Below are 14,800 nucleotides of genomic sequence, written 5' to 3' on the forward strand. Positions count from 1 at the left end.
TTTGGTCTCTTGGCGCGTTGTGGTGGGACGTTCGCCAATTTTGCGAACGTCCCACCACAACGTGCTTGTGTCTCGATGTTTGCGATTGCTTTGTCGCGCATGTTTGTGTCTGTGGTCTCTTCGACGGGGTCTGTGTTTCCGTCTTTGCCTCCATACTTCAGTGTAGCTGTGTATCATTCGGCGTGAATATTCCTTTATAGCTATTTGTCTGTCAAGGTTTTCTATGTGGGTTTCTTGCGACTATTTATTTACATGTCTCCAAAGCTATCTGCATCTGTGCATATTTGCAGTCCGTTTTGTATTTCCCAGCCGACCCGCCGAACCGTCTGTTCCAGACGGGTCCCTTGGAGAGTGGGGTTTCCCTGTTGTCTCGTCGCGTACTCGTGAAGAAGAGCGCCAACGACCTTCTTCCTAAGTGGCTTTGGTTTCTCCGTGGGATCGTAGACTGCGAGGACCTCCCCCTAAACGTCAGCAGAGAGCACATGCAAGACTCCATGCTGCAGCGCAAACTATCTACAGTCATCGTTAAGCGCATCCTCAAGTTCCTCAATGACCAAGTAAGCCACATCACAGATGCCGCTGGCATTACGGCATGCGCAGCCAGCACCAAATGGCGACAAATGGGCTTTTTCCTGATGTGTCTAGTACTTCTCTATGGCCGTGCTTTTCTTCGAAGGCCAGGGGTATGGTGAAGGGGTACACAACAAGTAGCCTTCGATGGGGTTGGCAACTCAGATGCACGTAAATGTTCCATATGAACAAGGCTAGAACTGGTTTTCAGAGTCTGGTGCTGCCGCCATCGTTTTCCCACTATGTGTCAGTGATGGAGTCGCATGCCCAATAGGTCGTGCACGGACCAGGGTTATGTGTACCCCTCGCTGTCTTCTGCAGCACAAACGATCACAAGCGAGTGCCAGCGACGTGTACACCGTTTTATAGGGATGCTGATGCTCGTTTGTAGGTAGAGAGTGAAGCAGAGTCGTTTGTATGCGCTTGTGTGGATTTGCTTCTTTCTGTGTCCGTGCCTGCAGATGAAGTCTGATCCGGCAAAGTATCAGCAGTTCTACCAGAAGTATTCCCAAAATATAAAGGAGGGCGTTTTGGAGGATGCACACAGCGGCAGCACCTACAAAGACATGCTGTTGCCTCTCCTTCGGTGGGTGCCTCCTAAACTGCTGCCGTTTGTTGCAGAATATATGTATGCCCTTTTCTGCTTCTTTGTTGCAGTTAGGTCCGCAACAGCAGGACAGCGTCCGTCCTGTTTATATCCGTTCCCTTGCGTGCCTGCTGCCGGCAATTTTGTTTGCCGAGTGCAAATTCCCTGTATTGTGTGCGTCGATCGAAGCTTGCTTGGACCTCTACTCGTTTATACCGTTACACTAACCCAGGTCCGGTGGGGTTGATATGCTATGCTGCTGCTGCAGATTTGAGTGCTCTTCCGAGGAGGCCGGGAAGATGATCACTTTGGACGAATACCTTCACAAAATGCCTGCCAAACAGAAACACCTCTACTACTACTGCTGCTCAGATAGGACGGTATGCAGGTTCTCAGTCGAATATTCTGTAGACCTCAACGGTGCTTAGAAAATCCGCCGCCATACGCAAATAAATGGACGTAAAGACCAGGTGGAGGGTACTTTAAGCTGTCTTCCCAGGTATGTTAGGCGTCACGAACACACTAAAGCGAGCCACTGGTGTATGGCTGTTGTGGCTGCCGGCAGACGGCTCTCTCCTCTCCTTACATGGAGCAATATGTTGCTAAGAGCCGCCCCGTGATCTTGATGACAGCGGACATCGACGAGTTCCTGGCGATGAATCTCTCTGTGAGCCTTTTTGCCGCCTTCAGCACCAACATATGGTCATTTTACACTAGAGGGTTCGTATTTAGCTTTCATAGTGCGTCGGGCGCGGTGACGTATGCTTTGCTGACCGACCTGGAGGCAATTTGCGGCCAGATTCCGCAGTCCAGTTGTTGCACTTGCTGACCATCCGTATTGCCTTATACTTCCTGCTCGTCTACGGTGGATTCGTGTAGAGACGTACTTTGGCTGCGTAGCGTGTGGGTCCCACAGGAGTACAAGGGGAAACGTCTTGTGGCGGTGGACTCTCCTGGGGAGGATGTGGAGGAGGAGGCCGCAGACGAGGAGGACACAAAGGCGACAGAAGAAAATGGGGGGAAGCCGAAGTTGGTTGGGGAGCAGCAGACGGAGCTGGCGTCGTTCGTGAAGGTATCGCTCTATACCCACATGCCAGACGGCATGCACTAGCCCCCCTGCACACGTCGGATGATCCACGAAACCTACAGTAGACAACTGCTGTCGCCTAAAACGCCATTTGCAGCGGTCTTTATCACCCATCTGCAGCACTGGCTGATGTGTTATTACTCCTCGTGCAAGCGTGCCCTGTATGGTTCTGTGGCGAGGTGTATATGAGGAAGCAGCAGCCGGTTGTCTACCGGGCATCACTTGTCTCTTACTGTTGGTCCTCAGGATACTCTAGCATCGAGAGTTACTGACGTGAAGTTTTCCGAGCGGCTTCTGTCTTCTCCCGCAGTCGTCTCGGGCTTCCTTTCGCCCACGCTTAGGCGGATGATGAAGGCCACCCTGCAGGGTGCTCCCGATGCGCAGCTTAGTGCGTAGAAAGCACTCCGGATTTCGTGAAATCCTATACAGAAACGAAACTACTATTACTCAGAGCAGTAGCTGCAGCCACTGCGAGAAAATGATATGCTGCAACACGAGGTGCTGCATTGCAGCCTGCGTATGTTCGCAGTTTGCTGCTGTGTTTGTTTGGCATGTTGGAATTGCGGCATTGCGCTCACACTTTTGAGTCTGCTGTATGTGGGTCACAGACCTGGCGAGCCTTCCTGCCACACTTGAGCTAAACCCTTCGCATGAACTGATCACCTCTCTGTATCATCTCCGCACCTCAAATTCCGACGTGGCCAAGGTAAGCAACGACTCTCACTAAAAGCACTCTAGGCTCCGCAAAAGTCTGCGTAACACGTCGGAAACTGCTCATATATATTATATACAATGCCTGCAACAGGCGTTGCGAGATAGAGGGTATGGAGGAACGCCGTGGATGAAGAGCTGCAGACGGTGGCTGTTGCACTGCTGTTTGGGGATGGGAATGCTGCCCCTGCTTGCAGCTCTTAGTGGAGCAGCTATTCGACAACGCCCGCATCGCAGCCGGGATCATGGAGGAACCGAAGTCAATGCTGGGAAGACTGAATAAGTTGATGTCTCTCACGGCCCAATACGCCTATCACCATGCAGGGAGTGCTGCTGTCCCCCCCTCGCCGGCTTCTGGGGAGGCAACCCCCCGGAAGCCCGCTCAGGCAACTCAACTTGGTTCTCAGGAGGCTTCCGAGACTGCCAAAGTTTAGAGAGAGGAATGGAGATATTCAGTACGGAGCATCTGCTACATGTTATGGCTCTGCGAGCAATCGGGCAGTTTTTGCGAAGCCAAGAACGGGGTAGGGCGCGGGGAAAGAGAAGGGGTGTTTGCAGACGACTGCGACTAGGACAGAACTACCTGTTTTGCTGTCTGGTTTGGGGTACAGCCAATAGAGCCGACGAAATACAGTTAGGAGGGCTTAAGTCCCGGCAACTGGCCTGGGCAGGCTAAGATAAAACTGGCTGCTCCTGCTGCAGTCTCTCTATCGGCTTCCTACTCCCAGAACAGGGCGGCTGCGGTCGCATCTCATACGGGCGGCCATATGTCGTGCACATCCTGCAACGTCTCGTAGTTGTATGAACGCAACAGCCCAACAAATTCGGCGAGTAAGAACTTCGGCTCCGACTTCCACAGCTTAAGCAGCTCAGCCCTGAACAGAGGGCAGAAGCAGCGCATGGGCGACAGTGCCTCAGCATTATAGTGCGTGTTCGCTGTCCCATATTACAGCATAGCTGCCCACCGTGTAAGGCAGGATCAAATATTAGCAAAATATCAACTACTTCACAGTTATTTCCCGCAAATGACTTCTGACTTTCTTTCCCCATGGTATGCACATTGAGGACCAACAGGGACACGCCGCCGCAGTAGAACGATAAACACGGAGGTTCAAGCAGGTCGACACAGGCGCGCTCTAACTTAAAATAGCCTTACTTCCCTTCTGAAGTAGCTGCTCAGAGACGCGAATGGTAACAGTACCAAAGACTAGCTAGCAAGCAACAGGAAACACAAAGCGGAGCCGGACAGACGCCTGGATCTTCTTACCGAGACGCAACCTCTCTCTTGGCCAGTTCCGCCACAAAGGCCCGCACTGCGAACGTCCCCGAGCAGCTCCCTGCAAGCATTCCTTCGGCCGTTACCGACAAGGAAGGCCCGAACTTCTTGAGACGAGGTATGGCCCTCCCAGCTACAAGTGCTGCAGCAAAGCATGCGTACAGCTGCTGCTGCTGCTGCTGCTCCTGGGTGGAGAGCGGCGAAGCCACCGGACCCCGAATACGGGGGAGGGGTCTCTCGACTGCCGGCAGCGGCAACTGTAGGGGACCGTACGTTGGCCGGGACCAGCCGACAACTGCATCTCGGCTTGGGTCGTATCTGCAGATAAGAAGCATTTTGCAGCATTTCATAACAATTCATGAGGTGTACGACAGTGTCCAGCAGGTGCCAGGTGCACCCGCTGGACGCTGCCAGGAATATGCTGTATGGACTGTAAGACTCCGAAGAGATTAAAAAACACGGCTTACGCTGGGGCCGGCAATTGCAGAAAACTGTGCTGTACAAGCGGCGTGTCGCTGCTGCTAAGATCCACATCGTCAATTGGATGACAGACTTGCAGCACCCCGCGGCCAGTGTGAATTAATTGGTTGTAGACGAGGAGTTTCGGCCGAGGCCTGCATGCATCGATGACCACAAACCCTTTATATCCGTGTTCAGCAGCCAATCTAGATTTTCTTTTCTCCTGTGCAAGAGTTCCCGATTCCCTAACGCAGTCGGTGCACCCCCGGCATCCGCCTGGGCCCCTGTTGCAGGATGTGAGCAGCCAGCGTCCGCTCCGTCGCGAGACAGTACAGGAGGAGGAAGGCATGCTCTGCAAACTTACGAGACGTGCAGTATGTTGGAGGTGCAGTGGACGCGAGCCAACTCCCCTTTGAGCTCCGCGCAGCGGTAGCCCCCGCGAGCTGCTGCTCGTTGGGCTGGGGACGCGTCTGGAGGCAGACGGGGCGGGTCTTGCCAGGCCGCCACGTGATCTATGAGGCCTTGCACGACACACTGGTGCAGGCAGCGTCTGGCCTCCGGCGCTGGAGGTTCAAGCCGCAGAGGCGCCTTCAACACCTCCAGATCAGCCTCAGCAGCTTGAGAAGAATCCGTACGTCGAGCCTGCTGCAGCAGGGTACGCATAAGCTGGGCCAGCTGCGCTGCAAGCGCCCCCACCTCAGCCAATCTGGAGGCGTCCACGCCATATGATTTGCAAAAGCTGATCGGATTCTTCGCGTGGCTATAGGCTCCGCAAAGCCAAATGTATGCATCTAGGTCGCTGTCGTACTCTTGCCATGGCCTCCTACCGGGGCTCCTGGCGGATCCTGGGAGACCCGCCGGGCCACTCTCTGGATCCGACGCCTCGCCCTCCCGAGGCAAAGTCGGCAGCAACTCTCCAATAGAGAGGGCAGCCACTAGATAGCACGCTAGGGCGACAAATTGGGGGCCGTGCTCTTTGTGCCTGCATGCAGGAAACACAAACAAGCCAGTGGAAGCCACCTGCGTAGAACAAAACCTAGTTACCCAACCACCTGACGCAAGCGCCGGCAAGGGCAGATAAACTACAGAGCCTTAATTTCGATTGGTGGTAGACCTGAAATAGGTCATTAGGTTGTCTATAGTCATCAGGTGCATGCAGAAGAAGGGAACGCCGACAACAACCAGGTATAAACCACGGCACAAGTGCGTGAATATGAACACGGCACGACTGGACGTGAGCAACTCATGCAACGTCATGACTGGATCGATGCAGCCACGCAAATTCCAGCGTCCAAATACATCACTAGCACGCAGGTATCGTTGCGACACACGAAGCAGGAAATGTGGAGCGATGGTTACCGGGAGCACGCCAAAAGCAGAATCTTTGCAAAGCGGGGGGGAATCGGCACTTCACTCATGCGGCGGCCAAGCGCTGTGCAGCAAACCTCAGGTTCGCGACCGTCATTCCGCTGCTGCTTGCGACGGGGCGCCGAGAGATTCGACTTGGGCTCGAGAGCCCCCAGTGCAACCAGGCGGCGACGCGCATTGGCAAGGGCAGTCCCTGGAGGTGGAGAAGGAAAGGGGAAGGCGGATGGGCGGGGGATTCCTGCGAAGACAGGCAGATATCGGCGGGAAAAGGAAGCTGTGCCCATCATAAACTCCAAACCCTTAGCGCATGCTGCTACTGTCCTTAACTCACGCTACGGAGTGCACCCAGCCAGAAGCCAGCGTTGGCATGCTGCCATCGACGAACCCAGCGCAGCCATGAATAGTAGCAAGTGGTCCAGCGGCACCGTGTGTATCTGCGGCGTTGGGTGAGGTTCCATATCATGTTGGAAAACGGCTGAGGAGTACAATCGATAACAGACGCCAGCACCGACGCGACCAGCTCGACCAGTGCGTTGCTGAGCTGCTGCCTGGGTTGTCAAAGTAACGGTGAAGTACGAGAAGCCCTCCGACCCGGTGAAGATCCTCCTCTTCTCCCGCCCTGAATCCACGACGTAACTGCGCACAGCAACACACATGAAGTGCGACAATGGACAGCCCTCTGCAGTTAAGGATACAAACATGACACAAAAACCAAACGCCAAGCCAGCGGCAGCAGCTCAGGAACAAGTCCACCGATGAACACGAAGCATGGGGATCCATACGCTGTTCACCCCTAGCCATACGCTGAATTCGTGCAAAGCCTCAAGTGCCGAACACCAGGGATCCGCTGGGGGAAGAGAGAAGCGTCCTCTCAGATTGAAAGGAACTGATAGTTCGGAGAAATGGGAGATACGGAAAAGGAAAAGAATGCGGGCCATTCCTCTTCGCAAGCAATGACAACGAGCCCTCGGAAAGGGAACTCAAGAAATATGCGTGCATCGTGTCACAAATGCAGCTCTTTCATGAAGCAAACCCGCGGATATTCTATACAGCGTGCAGTAAAAGTGCATGATTTTCCGGAGTATTCCTGCTGAAACTCCTAAACATCAGACCCTGGACCCTCTTCTGGTATTATGGGTGCACTTGCTAGCAGATACGCACCGCACGTTCGGCAGCGTCAGAGATGTCTCCGCAACATTGGTTGCTACGATCACGCGTCTCTCGTCGGGGGAGGGGGGCTCGAAGGCGAGGCGCTGTAGCTCCCTAGGCAGCGTCGCGTACAGCGGGAGAACAGTGAGCCTCGGTACGGAGTGAGTTTCTTCCGACTCCTCGGTATCCTTCGCATCGGAGAGTCGTGCGCCTTCCTGCACTTCACCAGTGCTGCTGCTGTGTCTCTTCCCCTCCGACGGCTTCTTCCGTCGTAGCGCGCCTGCGCCCAGCCACCCTCCTTCAGGGACGCCTTTTTGGTTCCGGCGCTTTGACATGTCTGGAGCATCGAATGTGGCAGTCAGCGTATGAGCTGCAGAGGCCCCAGGAGTCGCCTCATGCGACCTTGGCTTCCCTTCAGTGACTTGTGCAGATTTCATGCAGTCGGCTGAAGACAGATTGGTCCCCCCCAGAGTATTGCCCGGGACACGCGTCTCCACAATTCTACTCTTCCTTGCTGCCTTAGGGTCGTCTCTGGTATCTCCAGCAGTAACTTCCGATGACCCTCTTTCTCCTGATCCTGTAGATGAAGTGCCGTCGCCGGTCTTGGGAACCCCCCCAGGGCTCCCCTGAACAGACGGGGAGGCACGAGAAGCAGATAGTACAGCTTGCAGAACTGCCGCTTCCGCTTCCTTGACTCCATCCTGAGACTCCTCATTGTCTTCTGCGTCGCTCCCTAGGGCCAGCTCCAGCAGCTTGTCAGGCAAACCGGGTTTGTGCCTCCATCGCCCCCTGCTTTGAGAAGCTCCGCTGTCTTGCGAGTGTAGAGACACATCACTGTCAGAGCTTCCTGGAGCATTCTCTTCCAGCGGCAGCGGCTCGTCCTCGCTCTGATCAGATAGCAGAAACTCTGCCTCTGAGGCAGTTTCCTCATTAGATTCGTCTTCTGCAGCAGCAGCAACAGTGGCAGTCGCAGAGGAAAACCGCAGCTTCCTCTCTCGCCGCTGCTGCCACTCCTGCAGCATCTTCACCGCTTCCAAGACCTCTGACCTCCCCGTTAAGAATACGAGCACAGACCCCGCGGGGAGACGCCTGTAGACGCCCCACAGATCCCCACCAGCACTGTTTCCTCGCATTAGTAGCTGCAAAGAAGGGCTTTCGATTGCAGCGGCTAACCTTTCCATTCCTTTTGCACTCTAGACACAGAAATACTCTCGCTGGGAACAACAGATACCCCTTTTGTTTACCCATTCAGCTAGTATCTTGTCATTCCTTGGCAAGGGCTGAGGGGCTAGCCAGACCCGCCGGTTGTCATCTTCCTCCGTGTTTGTCTGAGCCACTGGTCACCTCGTGCAACAGGTGGAGTGGCTCTGCAAGCAAGAGGGACTCCCCCTGACACAGGGTGTAACTCACGTGTGAATTTGGAGCGCTTTCTTGACGGCTGCTTGGACATATCGGTCGGGTGTCTTCTTGCTGAAGTGTACTCGCACCTCAAATGTGCGGCTCTCCAGAGTCAACAAGGCTGGTGGGGGAGAGAAAAGGTGGGCGTTGGCTGTGAAATCCGTGGCTCTAAGAGTGGCTGACATTATCAACACTCTGCAAGACAGAAACTTCACTCAGCCGACTTCCACTGAGGGGCCCACAGCAGCAGCGGCAACAGCAGTACATGCTGCCGAGAGACGAGTGCAGGGTAAAGGCAGAAGGGCCATACACGTCACGGATACACCACATCTTGAAGTCATGTCCACGGGAGCTTGCAAAGACCCGTTGCTGTTGCTCCGGCACATCAGAAGTAGCCCCCAAAGAGAGCAAAAAGCACTGCATTTGCCAACCCCATCCATACACTATCCAGTGCTGCTGAACGCTACATGCCTCCCTGCTTACTTGAGTGGAGGCAGTGTGTCTTTCTCTTGCATGAACCGCTCGCGCCTCAGAGTCACCACTCGAGACAAAAGTCCCAGCAACAAATCAACGTTGATGTTGCGCTCGTGGGCCTCGTCTACCACAATGCAGCAGTACTTCCTGAGTCCCGCGACACGCGCCAACACAACACAGCCACATATCCCTGCTGACACAATTAGCGTAGAAAGAAAACCAGACTAGCGTAGTTCTAAAAACACCGAACACCGCCACCACCACAACACCAAAGGTCCTCAACTGAGGCATTAAATATAGTGCATGTGCAGGGAGCTCTCAGGATCCCCTTGCCAGCAAGCCGTTAAGAGCCCAGCACCAGCAACACTGAAGGCCCTAGCGGAGGGGACGAGTGAGGCGAGACAAGAGTCCGAGGCCGCAGCAGAGTTGCAGAGCCCTTGCTAGGAAAATCGTGAGTTGATTACCTAAGCAGGAAGTCCTCCTGTATTTCCCTCAACAAAACGCCATCGGTCGCGAACTTGAGGCGGCAACGGGGCCCCACGTTGTGTTTGTCGTGGCGAACCTGCAAAGGCAGCACGCAATGTGGAAGAAGACCCGGTGGCCTCCACAGCTTCGCCGTCTTAGTCAGACCCTGGACCCCCTCAGTTGTTTCTGCCACTGTCTCCTTGTGAACGTTGAGCAGATACACCAAGTTGAGTTTTGCTGCTGCATTTATGACGCAGGAGGTGACTTCCCAGCAAAAGCAACAGGATAGAAAAGAGCCAATGTAGGCACAGGCACGAGCAGGAGAAGCGGCAGCAGCATACCACAGAAGCCGCGCCAAGAAGAAACACTTGAAAAAACTTAATGAGCCCACCTGATAGCCCACGAGCTCTTGCGATCCCATCTCCTCTGCCACTCTTCTAGCCAAGGAAACAGCAGCAACTCTTCGCGGCTGCGTGATGCAAATGCACAGCTGTCTACGAACAAGGATTCCTTGCTTAGTTGCTTCTGCTGAGACAACGCCCAGCCGGACCGCAGCAGCTGCAGGCACTATTGCTGCTTCTGGTGCTGCAGGCGCATCTCCAGGGTCAGCGGAGTTGCTCGTTTGGGGCCCCACTGCTGTCTCCTCTTGAAGCAGCTGGCGAGCCGCTTGGCATTTCTTGTGGAAGAGCATCTCTGGGTAGCAGATTCCTGACTCAAAGACAAATTGGGGGATCTGCGCACAGTGCAGCCAAGCATGGGAACAAACAACCAATCGAACGAACAACGAGGCACGCGCCCACACCGCGGACAAGAAGTACGCCAACAAAGAGCCAAAATCAAAACTCCAGAAATGCAAGCAAACAGCATAACAAAAAGCCAATCAACAAGACAAGCAAGCGAACGGACAGTAAGTGAACTGACAACAAACCGACAACCAACAACACAACCAATCAACCAAATTAGCAAGATAACAGACAGGCGAAAGACCAATAAGCAAACAAACAAAGTAACAAACGGCCGGTCCATCGCGTGGAGGAATGTGTGAAACGGCACAGCGAGCCCTCCCCATGAGGCCCCACGGAGTCACTCAGTAGGGTCTTTTGAGGGCCCTTACAGAGAGCGCTCGAGCCCCTTCATATCCCTCCATACGCCCTGCTTGCGCATGCACTTGTAGTACTTTACGATACAAGACTGCATGCAAGGCCCCAAACGAGCCCCTTTTATGAATCTTTGGCATTTACGGGGGCCGCATGGAGGCCCCTGTGGACAGTCCCTTGAGGAGCCCCTAAAGGAGGGGGCCCTGTCTCTATACGGGTCTCACTTGCGTGCTTTTGCCAGAGCCGGTGGACCCAGCGACGCAGAGTACATCTGCATGCCTTTGGTTTGCATGGTCTATAAACCTTTTCCTTTTGCGTTTACAGGGAACCTCAAGGCTGCTTGACATGTGCCCCTCATCCGAACTGCTGCTCCTGCAGTCTTCCGCGTCTCTCGAGCTGGGGTGCTGCTGCTGTAGTAGGAAAGACAACACGCGCCCCTCCGCCTCAGCAGCAGGCAAAGATGCCCTCGCCGCTTCAATTGCAGCGCAACGATGGAGACACCTCGTCGCTGTCTCAGGAGAGAAAGAAACTGTCGGCAGCTGAACAACCTTCCCTCCTCTTGCTCCACCTGCTACTGTCCTCCCTATTGTTCCTCCTCCTGTTGTTCCTCCTCCTGCTCGTCCTGCCGCTACAGGGCATGCTTTCGCGGAAGTAGCAGGATCTGCCTTGGGCTTGGAAGACGAACAGCTGCTGCTCCCGCTGCTGCTGTTGCTAGCGGCGGTGGCAGCGATGCAGCTCTTAGCTTGGTTCTTCAGGTTATTGTCCTCGAGATGCTGCACTGCGTGACTTTGCTGCTGTTGTTGCTGCTGCTGTTTCTGGTCGTGATTTTGTTGCTGCTCGGGCTGCTGTGTTGGTTGGGTTTCCTCCTTGGTAGTTTCCGAATGCCTTGTAGATTTTGTTTGCTGCTGATTCTGTTCTAGAAGCGTTTGTTGCTGTGCCTTGAGCTGGCGCTGCATTTGCAGCTGGTGCTGCCGTTGCTGCATCTCCTGCTGGACCAGCAGAGCCTTGCGAGCCTTCTTCTGCAGTCGCCGGCCTTTAACGCCTGTGAGCAGCAGACCCCCGCCAAGCAACAGCTGCGCCTTAGCTAGCTGTACCTCTTCGCTATGAATGCCTGCTGCAGATGCTACTGTTCCTGCTGCTGTTTGAGTTAAAGCAGCATTGTCGGAGTCCCCTGGTGGGGCAATTACATCAGAAGCAATGGCTGCTGCAGCACTCTCCTCCAGTGGCTTCGTGACTGCAACAGCAGCAAACAACGAGCAGTAATGAGCCTTGTGCCAGCGGCTTGGGCAGCAGTTACAAACACGACAGCGGCAGGAGCAAGAATAGCAACAACTGGCATGCAAACAGCAACAACAGCTGTGTAAGGAGAACCGGCTACTGCTGTTGCTGCAGCAGCAGCATCACAGAAGAAGACTCAGCCCACTAGCTTTCAACTGGTGTTTTTCCAGCTCCTTGCACAGCTCGGCCTTCAGGTCCCTGTCCGTGTGTTTCTTCTGCAGCATGCGCATCACCAGATCAAAAATATAAGCACATAAGAAGCATCAGCATTACGCAGCTACGGCCGAGGTGCCAACGGCACTGCAGCAGCAGCATTCATACGGCTTGAGTGTTGAAATTGAAAATCTAGAGTACAACAGACCCACCAACAGTTGCTGCAACTTCCTTTGTTTCCTGGTACTATTGGGCTTCTTTTGTTGGTGGCGCTGCTGCAGCTCCTGCTGCTGCTTCTTAGGCCCGCCTGACTTCTTTTCCTTGGGCTTCCGCGGCATCAGCAGCAGAGCATTGCTACCTCCGCCATAACCCTGGAACAGCAGCAGCAACAACGCAAAAGCTCCTCGCATGTATAAAATACTTGAACAGGCGCACACGAGCTGCAGACACCAAAGAACAAATGTAGCAGCATCTGTAGCAGCAGCAACAACAACCATTTAGTTTAACCCTACTCCAACATCGTCTTCCCCGAAGATTGAGTCATCCAGCAGCGCTGTGCTGCCTCCTCCTTCCATCTTGGTTGCGCCCAAAACTGTGCCCTAGTGCCTCTGTCAGGCTGCTGCTGCTGTTAGTGCTGCTGTTGCTGTTGCTGCTCTCGGCCATTTAACTGCCGCCGACCCTTTCTTCGGTTGAACGAGCTACCTAATGCTCTTGAGGCCACTTAAGTTCTTGTGCCGACTGCGGCTGCTGCCAGTGTTGGAGTTGTTGTTGTTGCTGCCGGTGCCCTTTTTGCACGTTTTACAACGCTTCACGTGAACAAGCTCCATCTGCAGAAGGTGCCCGTACGTTGGGGGTCCTGAAAACCCCCAGGCAAGAGCAAGGAAATCTTGACGTTGTCCGCTGCCGTAGAGTAGCCCCGTTTAGGGTTTTAGGGTTTAGCAGACAACAACGCGTCCCCCTTACAAAACTTCTATCTCTTGCCTTATCAACACCCGTGATTTGCGTCTTCTTCCATAAGAAGGCACTCAAGAGGTGCCTGACGCCCACCAGGAGAACCAGGGGCCCCTAGAGGCCCCCGGTGTGGGGCTGACCTGTTGTAGTAGGACCAACTGCAAAAGGAACTAGAGCAACAGCAAATTCTTTCTATGTAATTTGCTAAGAATATCAACACCTTTGGACCCGTGGCTTTCAGCCGCCAAGTGCTGCTGCTCCTGTTGCAGCTGCTGCTGTTGCAGCTCCTGTAGTTGAAGGAGCCGCAGCTCCTTCTCAACAGAAGCAGTCGGCTGGACCCAGCGAAGTTTGAGCAACAGAATCTGAGTACCATCTAGATTTCCCCTTATTTTTAGTTTACTTTTTCCTCCGTCTTTCCTCCCTTTCCCCCCTGTAGGCAGAAGCACCGCAGGAGTTCTCTGCTCCAGCAGGGGCCCTCGCGTCGGGTTGCCAACGTCTTCAGGCGTTATCTTCCCGCTGACTGCATATTTGTCGAATGAAATAGTCAACACGTTTCGCCTTAGGCAAGGTTTCTGCGTCACTTGACGGGTTGCGTCTATGCGGGGGGCGCCTTCTGTTGCGCCTCTGGGCGCCTTCTTACAAAGCCACCTCCCACGGCTGCCGTCGCTTGCTTGGTGGTGCTTTCCGCTCATGTCTATGTTCTGTTGCCTGCACTTTCTGCTGTTGCTGCTGCTTCAACAGGTACGGCGGCCTGGGTGGGAGAAACGGCTCCCGTTGTTGCAGCCGAGCATGTGGCCCCGTCACGGCATCAACCGACTCTTGTGTATTTTGCACAGCTCGTTGATAGTCGTATGGGGATGCTGCATATTGTACGTTGAGGGTGGCTTAAGAGGCGTGTTTCGCGGATCTGATGCTACTGCAGCTGGGTCCTGTGGTATCCCCCCGTACTTCGGCGTCGCAACGACTAGTTTGCAGCGGGCGCTGCTGCTGTATTCCTTCTCCTTCTTTATCTATGACCTGATGTATGTTCTTCTTGAAAAAGACATCCCCGGATCTCTTCACCACTTGGGGGCCTTCTGCGCTATTGCCTACAGCTTCTATCAGGACTCAGCAGGTGCTGAACTCGTTGCAGGCCTCACCCTGGGCGAATGCAGCACGCCATTGCTTCACCTGCGATATTTCGCACGGCACTTTGCTTCCGTCACAGATAAGGGGAAGCAGGGGTACCCGCAGGGGCAGGCGACGGCCCCTTGCTCTGAGGCAGCATCTTGCAAGATGGAAGGCGGCGGTTGCAAAGGTGTTGGTGCGGGAAGTTCATGTGTACGTGCACCGTGCGGCCTATGTGGGGTTTCATTTGGGGTTTTGAACCGGGCGGCAGAATTGGGATTTGTATTTGTGTTTATAATTGCCAGGTCTGTTGGAGGCACTGCTTTAACAGCCGCCACTTGTCGCTGTCAAAGCACACCTTTGCCTGTGAAGCTCATGGCTTCTATGGTGTGTCTCATCAGCTACTTCTGGATTGCACAGATTCTCTCCCTCGTATATAAAAATGGTTCAGCAGGCAGAGGGAGACCTAAAAAAGAAGCCTAAACTACACTCTGCTGCTTCTGCAGATCTTGATGTGATGCTGCTGCAGCAGTTGCGGCAACAGCAGCCTGTGAGCTCTCCACGGCTTCAACGATGGCCACAAGGTGGCAGTCATGCAGCAGCACCATCACCGATGTTTTAAGGAATTTCTACCGGTACCTGTAAAAACAAAGGGGAGGGGGGAGGGGGCG

The 14,800-nt window shown here is 54.3% G+C and overlaps 3 protein-coding genes across 3 annotated transcripts in view; 1 reads left to right on the forward strand and 2 right to left on the reverse strand.

Moving 5' to 3' along the window:
• Positions 1 to 3,388, forward strand: part of EMWEY_00027170 (heat shock protein 90, putative) — a gene marked incomplete at both ends in the record, with an annotated part of 6,338 nt that extends 2,950 nt beyond the window's left edge. The window contains 8 exons of the mRNA XM_013478147.1: positions 291 to 557; positions 1,032 to 1,156; positions 1,425 to 1,536; positions 1,722 to 1,823; positions 2,073 to 2,228; positions 2,490 to 2,631; positions 2,852 to 2,949; positions 3,152 to 3,388. Of these exons, the coding sequence (XP_013333601.1) occupies positions 291 to 557; positions 1,032 to 1,156; positions 1,425 to 1,536; positions 1,722 to 1,823; positions 2,073 to 2,228; positions 2,490 to 2,631; positions 2,852 to 2,949; positions 3,152 to 3,388 (1,239 nt within the window). The remainder of the gene's footprint in view (positions 1 to 290; positions 558 to 1,031; positions 1,157 to 1,424; positions 1,537 to 1,721; positions 1,824 to 2,072; positions 2,229 to 2,489; positions 2,632 to 2,851; positions 2,950 to 3,151) is intronic.
• A 317-nt stretch (positions 3,389 to 3,705) lies between these two features.
• EMWEY_00027180 (ATP-dependent helicase, putative) lies at positions 3,706 to 12,646 on the reverse strand (the record flags this gene model as incomplete). The annotated part of the gene is made up of 16 exons (XM_013478148.1): positions 3,706 to 3,829; positions 4,222 to 4,548; positions 4,698 to 4,844; positions 5,054 to 5,671; positions 6,049 to 6,295; positions 6,443 to 6,693; positions 7,219 to 8,295; positions 8,617 to 8,799; positions 9,088 to 9,225; positions 9,543 to 9,640; positions 9,935 to 10,276; positions 10,658 to 10,695; positions 10,963 to 11,874; positions 12,064 to 12,133; positions 12,284 to 12,442; positions 12,584 to 12,646. The coding sequence occupies 16 exons, from the start codon at positions 12,644 to 12,646 to the stop codon at positions 3,706 to 3,708; spliced, it is 4,794 nt and encodes a 1,597-aa protein (XP_013333602.1).
• Positions 12,647 to 13,192: 546 nt separating this feature from the next.
• EMWEY_00027190 (hypothetical protein) lies at positions 13,193 to 13,714 on the reverse strand (the record flags this gene model as incomplete). Its single annotated transcript, XM_013478149.1, has 1 exon — positions 13,193 to 13,714. One exon carries the CDS (start codon positions 13,712 to 13,714, stop codon positions 13,193 to 13,195), a length of 522 nt encoding a protein of 173 aa, XP_013333603.1.
• Between the last annotated feature and the right edge of the window lie 1,086 nt (positions 13,715 to 14,800).

This window comes from Eimeria maxima, genomic scaffold (genome assembly GCF_000499605.1).
Source record: "Eimeria maxima Weybridge genomic scaffold, Emw_scaff299, whole genome shotgun sequence".
Taxonomy (NCBI): domain Eukaryota; phylum Apicomplexa; class Conoidasida; order Eucoccidiorida; family Eimeriidae; genus Eimeria; species Eimeria maxima.